This window comes from Scyliorhinus torazame, chromosome 30, assembly GCF_047496885.1.
Source record: "Scyliorhinus torazame isolate Kashiwa2021f chromosome 30, sScyTor2.1, whole genome shotgun sequence".
NCBI lineage: Eukaryota > Metazoa > Chordata > Chondrichthyes > Carcharhiniformes > Scyliorhinidae > Scyliorhinus > Scyliorhinus torazame.
In genome coordinates this window covers 29,939,299-29,953,954 of record NC_092736.1, presented here as the reverse complement: position 1 = coordinate 29,953,954, position 14,656 = coordinate 29,939,299, and the positions used below count along the sequence as shown (strand labels likewise).

General features: G+C 50.9%; 1 protein-coding gene across 5 annotated transcripts in view; it reads left to right on the top strand.

Annotated features, from left to right (window-relative positions):
- slc28a1 (solute carrier family 28 member 1) overlaps positions 1–14,656 on the top strand; it is a 134,671-nt gene that overhangs the window by 64,752 nt on the left and 55,263 nt on the right. For 4 of the 5 annotated variants that reach the window (XM_072493087.1, XM_072493090.1, XM_072493086.1 and 1 more), the window contains 3 exons: positions 11,921–12,004; positions 12,100–12,176; positions 12,433–12,524. In XM_072493087.1, coding sequence (XP_072349188.1) covers positions 11,939–12,004; positions 12,100–12,176; positions 12,433–12,524 — 235 coding nt within the window. In that variant the 5' untranslated portion in view covers positions 11,921–11,938. Of the gene's footprint in view, positions 1–10,403; positions 10,849–11,920; positions 12,005–12,099; positions 12,177–12,432; positions 12,525–14,656 lie in introns of those variants that run through there. The other variant, XM_072493089.1, reaches the window with a different exon arrangement.

Here is a 14,656-nt window from a genome sequence, read left to right as displayed (position 1 = left end):
TCTCTCGGAGTGGTTAGGCCACTTCTAGGTCGAGTCCCGTCAGAGGTCGCCAGTAGATGTTGCTATATTTATTTGGCTCTGAATATGGCGGTCAATATGGTCGCCTTCCTTAATTCTAATTATAGAACATATAGAACATAGAACAATACAGCGCAGTACAGGCCCTTCGGCCCACGATGTTGCACCGAAACAAAAGCCATCTAACCTACACTATGCCATTATCATCCATATGTTTATCCAATAAACTTTTAAATGCCCTCAATGTTGGCGAGTTCACTACTGTAGCAGGTAGGGCATTCCACGGCCTCACTACTCTTTGCGTAAAGAACCTACCTCTGACCTCTGTCCTATATCTATTACCCCTCAGTTTAAGGCTATGTCCCCTCGTGCTAGCCATTTCCATCCGCGGGAGAACGCTCTCACTGTCCACCCTATCTAACCCTCTGATCATTTTGTATGCCTCTATTAAGTCTCCTCTTAACCTTCTTCTCTCTAACGAAAACAACCTCAAGTCCATCAGCCTTTCCTCATAAGATTTTCCCTCCATACCAGACAACATCCTGGTAAATCTCCTCTGCACCCGTTCCAAAGCCTCCACGTCCTTCCTATAATGCGGTGACCAGAACTGTACGTAATACTCCAAATGCGGCCGTACCAGAGTTCTGTACAGCTGTAACATGACCTCCTGACTCCGGAACTCAATCCCTCTACCAATAAAGGCCAACACTCCATAGGCCTTCTTCACCACCCTATCAACCTGGGTGGCAACTTTCAGGGATCTATGTACATGGACACCTAGATCCCTCTGCTCATCCACACTTTCAAGAACTTTTCCATTAGCCAAATATTCCACATTCCTGTTATTCCTTCCAAAGTGAATCACCTCACACTTCTCTACATTAAACTCCATTTGCCACCTCTCAGCCCAGCACTGCAGCTTATCTATATCCCTCTGTAACCTGCTACATCCTTCCACACTATCGACAACACCACCGACTTTAGTATCGTCTGCAAATTTACTCACCCACCCTTCTGCGCCTTCCTCTAGGTCATTGATAAAAATGACAAACAGCAACGGCCCCAGAACAGATCCTTGTGGTACTCCACTTGTGACTGTACTCCATTCTGAACATTTCCCATCAACCACCACCCTCTGTCTTCTTTCAGCTCGCCAATTTCTCATCCACATCTCTAAATCACCCTCAATCCCCAGCCTCCGTATTTTCTGCAATAGCCTACCATGGGGAACCTTATCAAACGCTTTATGTTTGCTCTGGAGTCACCAGGTATCTTTCGATACCGCCACAAGGTTCAAACCCGAATACTGATCAAAGACTCGATACACCAGTTAGTTAATTCAAAGTCAATGTTTATTTATTTACACACACAGTTAAATATACTCATGCACGAAACTCTACAGACTAAACTATCACTACTGCTAAAGCCTATACTTAGCTTCGGGCACCCACTCAGTCAGAGGAACAATGGCCGTTGTTCGGTTCTGAGGCTGCTGGGGTCAAACTGGTAAAAGTGAACAGCTAAGGTCGTCTATCTGGTCGCGAGCGTTGACCTTGGACTTACTTGTTTTGGTGCAGCTGGTGGGCAGGTCTCTCCTCGGTGAGAGCCGGGTCCAAGAGAACGATTCTCTCGTGGGGGCTCCTTCTTATACCCAAAGGGGCTTCGCGCACTTTTGGGCGGGCCTTGAACTTGGCCCCAATCAATTGGGCCATTTCTCAATCGTTCCTATCGATTTCCTCCAATATAGGGGTGGGTGCCCTGATGGCTGGGCGTGTCCCAGGTGGCCGTTGGCCTGCTTTGTTCTAGTCTCCTCTGGCGCCGGGGTGTCTACCTTAGAATCGGTTACTTAAATGTTACTCTTTTGTTCCCGGAGATGGGCCATTAGTATGCTAATGGGTTTGCAGTTTTGGTCTTGTCTGGGAGCTGCGGCTCCAATATACAGACAGACCCTGAACCTGTTTGTTTTCTCAGCATTGTCCATTTTCCCTGCAATCTTTGCAAAGTGTCCATTTTGTAATCGGGAAGTGGCCGTCCCAGATGGCTACAAGCTCTACAAGCGTTCAGGCAAAACTCTTGTGACCTCAATGGACTGGAGATTGTTTCCAGATGGCCAATAAGCACCTCCACTGGCAAGTCCTGTTCTCTCAACCCCCAAATGGCCAACTTTCCAGGGAAGGTCAAAGGTGACGCTTCTAAGAGACTCTGAAACCCTCCTTGAGGCCTGGCAGCCCTGACACCTAACGGCTGGGAGCAGCCTGCCCCTGTCCTCTAAAGGAAGTCCAGGAGGTTGTTATTTTATTTGGTTCGAAATTTAAGACCAAATTAGGTCAATTTTGACAACCTTGTCCAAAAAAGTAACAATCGCGCCACATAAACTGAGACGGGGGGCCCTCGGTGAAACCATTCAAGTGAAGAAACCCCAGCACTCCTGGATTCGAGCGAGAACACCCGGACATCTGCTGTCGCGTCCCTCGTTGCGCAACCACTAAAGGCCTGTGGCCTTAGTTGTTGAGGAGAAACCTGTTGACTTCTTTGTCCGTTTTTATGGGAAGCCAATCAAGGTCACTGCCAAACCTCTGAAGACTGGCAACAGAATCACCCTTATCGTGAACCTGCTTTGCTGACAATGTATTGGAACAAATCGCACCTTTTCTGAGATCATTGCACTCACTTGCGAATAAATTCTGCAAGTTCAGACAGCAGCACAGGCTGGTGAAAAATATGAATGATTCATTGGCTCATTTTCGGCCTTCTTTGCCCAATTGACATCTCACCGCAAAAATCTCTGAGCCGCGAGACAGGCTGGAGGTTTGGTGGAAAACAAAAGCAAAATACTGCAGAGGCTGGAAATCTGAAATGAAAACAGAGAATGCTGGGTAGACGCAGCAGGCCTGGCAGCGTGTGTGGAGAGAGCAACATGGTCAACGGGCTGGATTCCGCGTGTTTCTGGGCGGCACGCCGTTCGCTGGAGGTGGGAATCACTTACTCCCGCCGCTTGTCAACGGGATTTCCCGTTGTGATGAACGGTTACTGTAACACTGCATCCTTGCCATCATGTAAGGTGATGTCCCCTTTAAGACCGGGCTTGGAACCCTGGGGAACTCCGCCTCCGGCTCCGCCCATCAGGGAGCCGTATATAAGGGGCCGCTTTGTGGGCGGCGTAGCTGTCAGCACCCGTCTCAGCACCAGTCTAGTTCTTAGTCTGTTGAAGCCTTCTTTACCGTTTACACTCTGAGCGTCGTTATTGAGGGTACCACATCCGTTGAAGCTCCGCCCACGCCGCCGGGACACCAACGGGCAGGGGTGCACTGCTGATGGGAACAGAGAAACCCAGCGGGCAGAGAATTTCGGCCAACGGGTCCGATCAATCGTCGCCCCGAAACATTGGGCGTGATTCTCCTCTTGCCGACGCCGAAATGGCATTCGGCGACCGGGCGGAGATCCCCTTCGGACGCTAAAACCGGGGGCGCCGCCTGTTTTCGGATGCCCCTCCCCCCCCAAAAACAGCATCATCGGGGAGTACGGCGCACGCCGTTGGGGCGGCCTCAGGACGTCCCCTGTAGGCCCTCCCCCGAGGCTCCGGCCCCCCGATGGGCGCGGGAAGTGTGCAGCCACAGTCGAGGGGAGGTGGGCCGTTCCGCGGGCCGGGGGTGGGCTTTGGCGGGGGCTAGGGGGATTGGTGGGGGATGGTCCAGGGGTGGCGGGTGGGCTACACGGGGGCACCATCTGGCAGGCCAGGTCTGTACGCAGCCGGCGCCATGCTGTCCGCCTGCACGGCCACGGACACGGCTCTTCTCCGCCCGTTTCTATCAGGATCGTCGGGGGTTTTACGCCGGGCGGCTGCGAGCCCGCCAGTGGGCGGAGCATCGCTGCGGTAGCGCCACCGACTTTTTCATCATAAGACTTCCTCCAGACATAGCCTCAAAATTGGAAAATCCAGCCCATTCCCTCTGATTTTCCCCCTCCTCAGATGCTGCCCTACCTGCTGAGTATGTCCAGCATTTTCTGTTCTCACTACCAGGTCTGCTGTTGTGGTACGTCATGTTCGTCTGTCCTACACGCCCACCATAGCGTGTTTGCACCCGCTCTGCCTGGCAACAGTCAGTGATTCAGCCAGTCTGATCCCAACCTTGGTGTCACATTTGAGCCCAAGATGAGCTTGCGACCTTATATTCGCGCTCATTTCACCTCCGCACCATCGGCCTGTTTCCGCACAGCTGTTGCCGAAACATTAGTCCCAGACTTTGTTTCCTTTTTGGCCAATTGACCAATCCAACGGACTCCTGGCTACATTCTGCCCATCACAACATTGAGGTCATCTAAAACTCCGCTGTGCATGTTTTAACGTGCAGAAAGCCCCTATAACCCCCTGTGCTCACTAAAGCAACATCTGGATTTAAAAATTCTCACCCTCGTCTTCAACTCGCTCCACGCCCTCGCCCCTCCCGGTCCCTGTAATCTCCTCCCGCCCCACAACGCTCTGAGATATCTGCGCTCCTTTGCTCGTTTGGAGAGCCGGTCTCCACGCGATGGGCCGAATGGCCTCCTTCTGCCCCGTAACAATCCTGCGATTCTGGGAAGGCACTCCTTAAAATCTCTTTGGCCAAACCTTTGGTCACCTGAACTAATGGCCGGAATTCTTCGGCCGTTTGCTGGCGGGAGGGTTCTCGGATACCGCCGGCATTGCCCCCCCCCCCCCCCCCCCCCACCCATGGGTTTCTCGGCAAAGTAGGGTGGCTTCAATGGGAATTCCCACTGACAGCAGGAGGAGCAAAGAATCCTGCCACCGACGAATGCAGCACTGCCTCTCACTGTCAAGAAACACACGCTGGGAGGCCAGGGAATCGAGCCTAGTATTTGCGTTCGTGACTCATTGTCATACTTTGTTTTACGATGATCCTCGAAAACACCTTGAGATGTCTCATTACATTGAAGGTGCTATATAAATATTTGCTGTCGTTGAAACGATAAGAGTCACTGATAACTCTGCGCTTTCGTCACTGTATATCACTTCTCTTGCAAATAAATCAGGAAGAATGTTGTGTCTTTATAACTTAGAGAAGGTTTTGCACGTTCTCCCCGTGTCTGCGTGGGTTTCCTCCGGGTGCTCCGGTTTCCTCCCACAGTCCAAAGATGTGCAGGTTAGGTGGATTGGCCGAGATAAAGTGCCCTTAGTGTCCAAAAAATGTTAAGTGGGGGTTGCTGGGTTACGGGGATAGGGTAGATACATGGGCTTCAGTCGGGTGTTAAATTGCCCCTCAGTGTGAAAAGATGTGCGAGTTAGCTCAGGTTACAGGGATCCGGTGGGGGAGTAGGGTGCTCTTTCTGAGGGTCGGTGCAGACTCGATGGGCCAAATGGCCTCCTGCTGCACTGGAGCGATTCTACAGTTCTAAGGTTCTCACCGTTGGTGCAAGAAATGAGCACTGCGTTGAATCGCCCGCAAAATCAAGTTTAAGGATCCATGATTAAACCTGCTCCCATTCGATCAGATGCAGCCAGCCTGACGGGTTTGGAAATGCTGCGTTAAATCAGAGCTAACCCATAATATTCAGCTGCAGGATGCCAAACCACTGGCAGCACTGAAAGCCAACCTGTGCCCTTTGCCACGGGTCTTCACCCCTTAAAAGGGCGATGCACTGTGGTTCGAGAAGGTGCAGAGAAGTGAATCTGGGGAAGAGTGAAGAACAACAATAATAATAATCTTTATTACTGTCACAAGTAGACTTCCATTAACACTGCAATGGAGTTACTGTGAAAAGCCCCTAGTCGCCACATTCCCGATTGGATACATGAATGGAGGATTCAGAATGTCCAAATTACCTAACAAGCACGTCTTTCAGGACTTGTGGGAGGAAACCGGAGCACCCGGAGGAAACCCACACAGACGCGGGGAGGACGTGCAGAGTCCGCACAGACAGTGACCCAAGCCGGGAATCGAACCCGGAATCAATGGAACCGTAAATGGAATCAAAATCCATGGGGGACTCCAGCGCCCCCTGCGTTAGAACGTGATCCGGCACTGGGCCAAGTCAATAAAGAAATGAACTGAGCTGGATCTTTGCCTCCTTCTCACCAAGGCCTGACACTGCCTGGTCCTGGAGCAATTGGTGTTTCCATAACTCCCACTGCTGCCCCATCGGACCCTCGAGGCAGTCCAACAGGAGGGGTGGGCAGGGACTACCCACCAGGTCCGGGCACCGTCACCCTGCCCCAACCTGCCTCTAATCTTCCATTAAAATTTCTCCAGCTGCGTTCAAAGATTTCTTCGCTCGGTGGCCCCTTCGCGAGCGTCAATGTGTGTGTTCACCATCATTGTCGCCACGGCTGCCTCCATGTCCTCAGAGTGGGTTCTTCACCCTCGAACTCTCGGCGTGGGACTTGGTGCGTAGACAGACTGTAGACAGACTCTGGTATCTGCTTAGTGCTTGTTTGTTTGTACTACATCAAAATAAGTCACACAATAGACAAGGTGCTGCTGGGCATGATTCCAACCTCTCTGTCTATGCCAGCGGTAGACCATTATTTCTGTCAGATATCGGCATAGCCACCTATCCCATCTGTCAACACTTTGTACGACGCTGATGGCCAATATGTCATCCAGTTGGATTAGGCTCCCAAAATGCTGCAGACACCATTTTGGAAGTACTGTCAAGGCACTTGTGCTTCCCAATAGACCCCCAAAAAAACAAATATCTCACCCATGGACCCCTGAATGCCCCTCCCCATAGATTTGGGCAATGGCCTTTTGTGTGGGTCTGACGGTCAGGAAAGGGAGCCGAACGGGGTCTCCACTAACTTACACATCGCCGGGTGATTTCCGTGAGGCCGTTCTCATGTGGCTCTATCTTGCCTCGACTGCCCCAATGGAACCATTCAAATGGGAAGAGTTGTGCATTTATATAGCGCCTCTCCTGACCTTAGGATGTCCCAAAGCGCTTTGCAGGCCGTGTTTGAAGCGCGGCCACTGTTGGCTTGCAGGAAAACAAACTGGCAGCCAAAATTGCACACAGCAAATCTCATAAACAGTCCTGACACAAATCCCCAGAAACCCCATTTAGAAACACTTTGGTTGAGGGACAAATATTGGCTGGAACATCGGAGAGAACTCCCCAGCTCTTAGAATAGAATAGAACCATGGAACTGTTACTGCACAGAAGGAGGCCATTCGGCCCCTCTTTCCCATGCCAGCCCGCGGACACCCAGATGCCCTTTCTAGTCCCACCTTCCTGCACCAGGTCCATAGCCCTGTATCTTACAGCCCTTAAGGTTCAGGTCCAGGTACTTTCTAAAAGAGTTCAGGGTCTCTGCCTCCACCACCAACTCGGGCAGCGAGTTCCAGACTCCCACTGCCCTCTGCGTATAAATGTCCGCTCGACACCTTCTGCCACTTATCTTGAATCCATGGACTGAATTCTCCGCCGTTGGAAATGTGCAGCGTGACGGAGAAACCCTCCCGATGGCCCTATGTCCCCGGTTCTAGAATTCTCCACCAAGGGAAACAATTTTATCCTGCCCATTCTATCTCTTCACCTCATAATTGTGTGCACCTCAATTACACCCCAACCTGTCCAATCTCTCCTCGTAGCTACACTTTTCCAGCCCTGGCAACATTCTTGTAAACCTCCTCGGCACGCTCTCCAGAGCAATTACACCCTTCCTGTAATGTGGTGACCAGAACTGCACAAAATATTTATTGTCACAAGTAGGCTTACGCTGCAATGAAGTTACTGTGAAAAGCCCCTAGTTGCCACACTCTGGCGCCTGTTCGGGTACACTGAGGGACAATTCAGAATGTCCAAGTTACTTAACAGCACGTCTTTCGGGACTGTGGGAGGAAACCGGAGCCCCCGGAGGAAACCCACGCAGACACGGGGAGGATGTGCAGACTCCGCACAGACAGTGACCCAAGCCGGGAATCGAACTTGGGACCCTGCGGCTGTGAGGCCATAGTGCTAACCACTGTGCTCTCATAACATCCACTCGTGTGTGTAATGAGATGCAGACAGGCAGTGATTGACACACAGGATAACCAATGAACACACACGGCACATAACAACCAATCACCAGACAGGACACCACCACTATAAAGCACACAGGGCATTAAGACTCTTCCTCTCTCTGCAGGACACGGCGACTGAGATAGTCAGAGTGCACAAGCCAGTGAGCACTAGCACCATGAGGTAGAGAGTTAGTCTGGTCAAGCCAGTAGGAGGTTATCAGTTAGATTGATGGAGTGTCAACTCACAGCAGACTATGTACAGCAATCAGGAAGTTCAATAAAACATAGAACATAGAACAATACAGCGCAGTACAGGCCCTTCGGCCCACGATGTTGCACCAAAACAAAAGCCATCTAACCTACACTATGCCATTATCATCCATATGTTTGTCCAATAAACTTTTAAATGCCCTCAATGTTGGCGAGTTCACTACTGTAGCAGGTAGGGCATTCCACGGCCTCACTACTCTTTGCGTAAAGAACCTACCTCTGACCTCTTTCCTATATCTATTACCCCTCAGTTTAAAGTTATGTCCCCTCGTGCCAGCCATTTCCATCCGCGGGAGAACGCTCTCACTGTCCACCCTATCTAACCCCCTGATCATTTTGTATGCCTCTATTAAGTCTCCTCTTAACCTTCTCTCTAACGAAAACAACCTCAAGTCCATCAGCCTTTCCTCATAAGATTTTCCCTCCATACCAGACAACATCCTGGTAAATCTCCTCTGCACCCGCTCCAAAGCCTCCACGTCCTTCCTATAATGCGGTGACCAGAACTGTACGCAATACTCCAAATGCGGCCGTACCAGAGTTCTGTACAGCTGTAACATGACCTCCTGACTCCGGAACTCAATCCCTCTACCAATAAAGGCCAACACTCCATAGGCCTTCTTCACCACCCTATCAACCTGGGTGGCAACTTTCAGGGATCTATGTACATGGACACCTAGATCCCTCTGCTCATCCACACTTTCAAGAACTTTTCCATTAGCCAAATATTCCACATTCCTGTTATTCCTTCCAAAGTGAATCACCTCACACTTCTCTACATTAAACTCCATTTGCCACCTCTCAGCCCAGCACTGCAGCTTATCTATATCCCTCTGTAACCTGCTACTTCCTTCCACACTATCGACAACACCACCGACTTTAGTATTGTCTGCAAATTTACTCACCCACCCTTCTGCGCCTTCCTCTAGGTCATTGATAAAAATGACAAACAGCAACGGCCCCAGAACAGATCCTTGTGGTACTCCACTTGTAACTGAACTCCATTCTGAACATTTCCCATCAACCACCACCCTCTGTCTTCTTTCAGCTAGCCAATTTCTGATCCACATCTCTAAATCACCCTCAATCCCCAGCCTCCGTATTTTCTGCAATAGCCTACCGTGGGGAACCTTATCAAACGCTTTGCTGAAATCCATATACACCACATCAACTGCTCTACCCTCGTCTACCTGTTCAGTCACCTTCTCAAAGAAGGTGTTGGACCATCTCCTGTGTCAGAAGCCTGTTTCTAGTTTCACTGCATCCAGTTGCAGTCAACGTTGAACCAACTCACTTAACACATCATGTGCTACCATGCTGCACCCGATACTCCAGTTGTGAAGTGACGCAATAACATCCATCGGAGGAGGCCTCAGTTACACCTGAAAGGCTGCTGGGATTTTCCAGCCCCATCCGCTGCCGCGGATGTGGAAAGCCAGCCCAGGGTCCATTGGCTCTGACGGGAGCAGAAGACCCTGCCTGCGAGTCAGACCAGAAATTCCCGAGAGTCTATATATAAGGAATCCGTTTTGTGCTCCAAGCACCCGGGATGGGATTTAAAACCGCGACCGTTTGAATGTAAATGAGAAAATGAAAACCGCTTATTGTCACGAGTAGGCTTCAAATGAACTTACTGTGAAACGCCCCTAGTCGCCACATTCTGGCGCCTGTTCGGGGAGGCTGGTACGGGAATTGAACCGTGCTGCTGGCCTGCCTTTAAAAGCCAGCCTTTTAGCAGTGTGCTAAACGAGAGGGATGAGCTACCCACCCACCCTGCCACGCTCGAAACCTTAACAATGCCGCTCTTTGTTATTTTTTGAGTAGGAGTTTCCGGAAGGTAGGAGACACCGTCAGACAGGAGCACCGTCATGTTCAGTTAAAGCTGGACGAATGCAGACTATAGTGGCAGGGCAATCTGCCCCAGGTTATCTATCGGCTAATCAACAGGGTTAGCCAACTGGAAAATTCCAGTCTCCCACTTCCTATATTTATCTAGGCAAGTTCTGTTGTCGCAACTTGGAGCTTAACTGCAAGGCTTTGTCACACAATGGCCCCTGTATTTGCACAAACAAAACACAATGTTACCTGAGCGATCGATGAACTATTTCAGTGACATTCCTTTCCGGTTTCTATTTGTTTTGCGATGTGTGGCAATTTGGAAGACTTTGCGAACAGGGTGTGGAGTCTGCTTTGATATTTCAGTGGGCCTGGGTGCCAGCAGGCTGCGAACAGCCAGAGATGATCCCTTTCCACGACTGGCCAATTGGATTTCCCATTGTCGTCACCCCGCGGCGTCGGGTGAGCCGCCGGCAGAACGAAGAATCCCGCCGGTGGAGAATTCACCTCATGAGATCAATAATGCAACGGTGGCAGCTGAGTGTGAAGAATGTCGGCATTGTTATATATTGGGCGGGATTCATCGTTGGCTGACGCCGAAATCGTGAAACGCGATTGGTCGGAGAATAGGTTGCGACGCTAAAATCACACCGGGTGCCAATTTTATGCCAAATCGCAATTCTCCGTCACCTCGACAGTGGCGTCAATGCGGCCCAGAACGCAGGTACGGTAAACACCATTTGCACCCGGTATTCTGCGCTGCCTCTTCGATTCCCCGCCTGCGATGGGCCGAGCTCCCAATGGTGCTTTCTGCTTTTAAACACCGTGAAAGCGGTGCCATGGATGCGGAGGGAGAGAGAAGGACGCTGAGGGAAGGTGTCCAACGTCGCCGTAGCTTGCTGACAGTTGTGCCGGGGCCGGGGAGGGAGAAGCTGGGGTTGGCCACGAGGTGGGCTGTGGGGTTGGGGTGGACGGGCACCATTGTCGCAGCCGACAAGGCAGCCATGCAGCTGTGCACACCGCTAACAGCCCACTGTGAACTTAGGGCCACGGATCGTACAGGTGTCTTCCCAGGCCACCCCCTCCTTAGGTGGCCTCTGACCCCAGCCGACCCATCGCGCTCCAGCACAACCAGTGCCATCTTGTTGGCTGGGATGAGTGTGTGTGGGGAGTGTAATGTGTGTGTGCGGCTGGGATGAGTGTGTGTGGGGAGTGTAATGTGTGTGTGCGGCTGGGATGAGTGTGTGTGGGGAGTGTAATGTGTGTGTGCGGCTGGGATGAGTGTGTGTGGGGAGTGTAATGTGTATATGGCGGCTGCAGCTCGTCAGCCTCCCGAGTGTTGATCACGGACCTGCCGAATCCCGCACCGTTTTTCATTGGAGTCGATTGTGTTCCACGTGGCGCAGGTTCGAGCCCCTCCACAGTCGCTGAATCGACCCAAGTTCGGCGGCAGTTTTGCTGTTGTGAAAGTCCACGAATTGTGCGTCGGCGTCAACACGTAGTCCCAGAAACGGAGAACCCTGCCCCTCATATTACATATTTGTGGCATTGATGTTGTTTAAAAAAACCCTGATTATAAAATACATGCAGGTGGTGGAGAATTCACCCGGTGACAGTGGGTGATCGGGCTTGGTTGATGGTTGACAAGCTTGTCTGTTTGGAGGTGGGAAAGGGGCGAAATATTCAGCAGCCGTTTACCCGTCATCGTTTAGGAGCTCCTTCAATGGCCTCCCTGAGTCCTGATGATATGTGACTGTTTATCTTTAATTGTTGAATTCTTTTCTTTAATGTGCAAGTGAAGTGAACTTTGAACCATGGACAACGCCAGGGCTGTCTCCAAAAATAAGCAGGGTTTGGAAAATGCAGCATTTGAAATGGAGGTAAGCAGACTGATTTCTCCTTCGCAATACCTTTTGATCGAGTGCCGTCAGCGCCAGATGTTTGATCCTATTGATCTTTTGATGTGTCCTTGTAGGAAATCGCCCCTGTCAAACCCACAGACGAGCCCGAACCTCAATCTCCTGCAAGGAAAAGGAATAGCAAAATCCTGAGGTAGGAATTAAACGGAATCCTGAGTCATTTTCTTCACGTACCAGCGCTGTATCACTCGTTCGCTTTTGAGGTGTTCGTCGGAACCATTCAGTTAGATTAGGGCAGATCGCCTCCATTTTTCCACTTTGGTCGTTCACCCAACAAAAACCTGAACCGTCTCAGTCATGAAGGCTCAGCATAATGTTCAGATCATAGAATAATCTGGAATCCTTTACTCCGAACGACAGGTTGACATTACGATGTTTCTCTTTTCCAGTCAGGTTTCCCAGTCTGCCTCAAGGATAAAGTCGGTGTGCAAAGTTCACTCTGCCGTGATCAAACATGTTGTCCTGGGCATTGTCCTCGCAGGTAAACATCACTGACTGAGGTCACAGGTCAACGCGGTAAATCAGCAGAACCATCTGTTCTGGCCTCAGTGACGATGTGCGAATTTCCCTCCCTTAAACGTTACAACTTGGGACAGCCTTAACTCAACCCAAGAGGTGTATGTTTGTCGTGTTTTTGTAATCTCAAACATGCTCCACGTGTGGACTGAGTTCCGTAGGCCTCACACACAACAGCTCTGAGAAGGGTTAGAGTGGAACGTTGGACTGGCACAGTGGGAGTTATTCCTCTAATGTTAGAACAAACAGTCCACACTGCCTCATGATAACATCAACAATAACACATTTTCATATATTTGACGGCATAAAATGTCCTGAGGAGCAGCGTTAAGGGCGGCACAGTGGTTAGCACTGCCGCCTCTCAGCGCCAAGGTCCCAGGTTCGTTTCCGACCTCGGGTCACTGTCTGTGCGGAGTCTGCACGTTCTCCCCGTGTGTGCGTGGGTTTCCTCCGGGTGCTCCGGTTTCCCCCCACAGTCCAAAGACGTGCAGGTTAGGTGGATTGGCCGTGATAAATTGTCCCTTAGCGTCCAATGGTCAGGTGGGGTTACGGGGATTGGGCGGGGGGGGTGGGCCTAGATAGGGTGCTCTTTCAGAGGGTCGGTGCAGACTCGGTGGGCCGAATGGCCTCCTCCTGCACTGTAAGGATTCTACGTCATAAAATCAAGTCTGATGCTGAGCCACGTAAGGAGCTATTAGGTCAGATGACAAAAAAATCTTGATCAAAGATGTAGATTCTAAGGGTTTTGCAGGAATTTTGCCTGAATACTTGTGGCGTTGGCTTCAAGAAGGAGACTTTGTTTGTTCGAAGGTCCTCCCACTCAATCCAGCGGAAGTGGCAGAGGGATTACTGATGGAGGTTTTCTCGCCCTCCTTTGTGTCGCTGATGCACAGTCCAGATCTCATGGCAGTGCGCTGGTGCCAACCGCTCTGCACACTAAGACTTCAGCTGATTTGCGAAGGTCTTTGTCGTCAAACATTCACTGCCCTAGTTTGCCGTAGGCGGAGCTGATGGTGGCCTTTTGAGAGAGGTGACTGCCAAGGTGTGGCATTCCAGCGTCCCTGCTTCAACTTATATGGGAAGTGGAATATTTGGCTGCTTAGGGATGGGTTGATATAAGAATTTTATTTTGGCAACATTCAAGGACAGGCCAAGCCTCTTGTATGCAGAATTGAAGAGATCGAGAGTGTGGACTGTAGATCATCAATGTCTATGGTGGTCAGCTTAACTTCGGCATGGAGACAACTGAGGTTAAAGAGTTCTCCGTCGAGGCAGTATTTAATACTCACACCAGGGGGCAGTTGTTCTTTGAAGGGGTGAATCATCACTGTCAGATAGGTTGTAAATAGTATGGGGGCAAACTTACAGCTCCGCTTAGCTCTGGTCCAGATTTTGAAGGCAACAGTTTCAGGTCCCAACCCAAGACATTTGGAGCCATGTCATCGTGAAACAATCGCAGGGGTGGGATGTCTTCGACATTCTCAACTCTGGACCACCACCCACAGGGCCCCACAATTTACCAATGTTTTGGTCACAGAATCACAGAATGATGCAGTGCAGAGGAGGGCCATCGGCCCATTGAGTCTGCACCAACACATGAATAACCTGCCCACCGAACCCCGTTTGCCAGCCCTTGGCCCACATAAAAATAAACGAGATACAAATTTACACACATCGACCATACAATACAGGAAAACATCCAACACTAATACCCCCCTTACAAAACTAACCCCCCCCCCCCCCTCCCTCTTAACAACTAATGGTGACCAATTCCTAAAGGAGACCCATAACCCCCAAGCTTGGGACAAGACAAGAACATGTGCGCGTGATTAGCCAGGCCTCCTGGACAGTGTTCGCACCAGCCCTCTCCTCCCACCCGAATAAAGCGACTCATTCCACACTTGGTCAGCTGCACCCTAAACACTACCTTCAGCTGCACAAGGGTGTGGCCTTCACCCTACGAAGGACCTCAGTCCACACCTCGTCATCCAATATGGGCCCCAACTCCCCCCCCCCCCCCCCCCCCCCCCCCCCACCTTAACGCCCTGCACCGAGACCGAATCCATCGACAAAACCCATCTGTAAATACCGGGATTG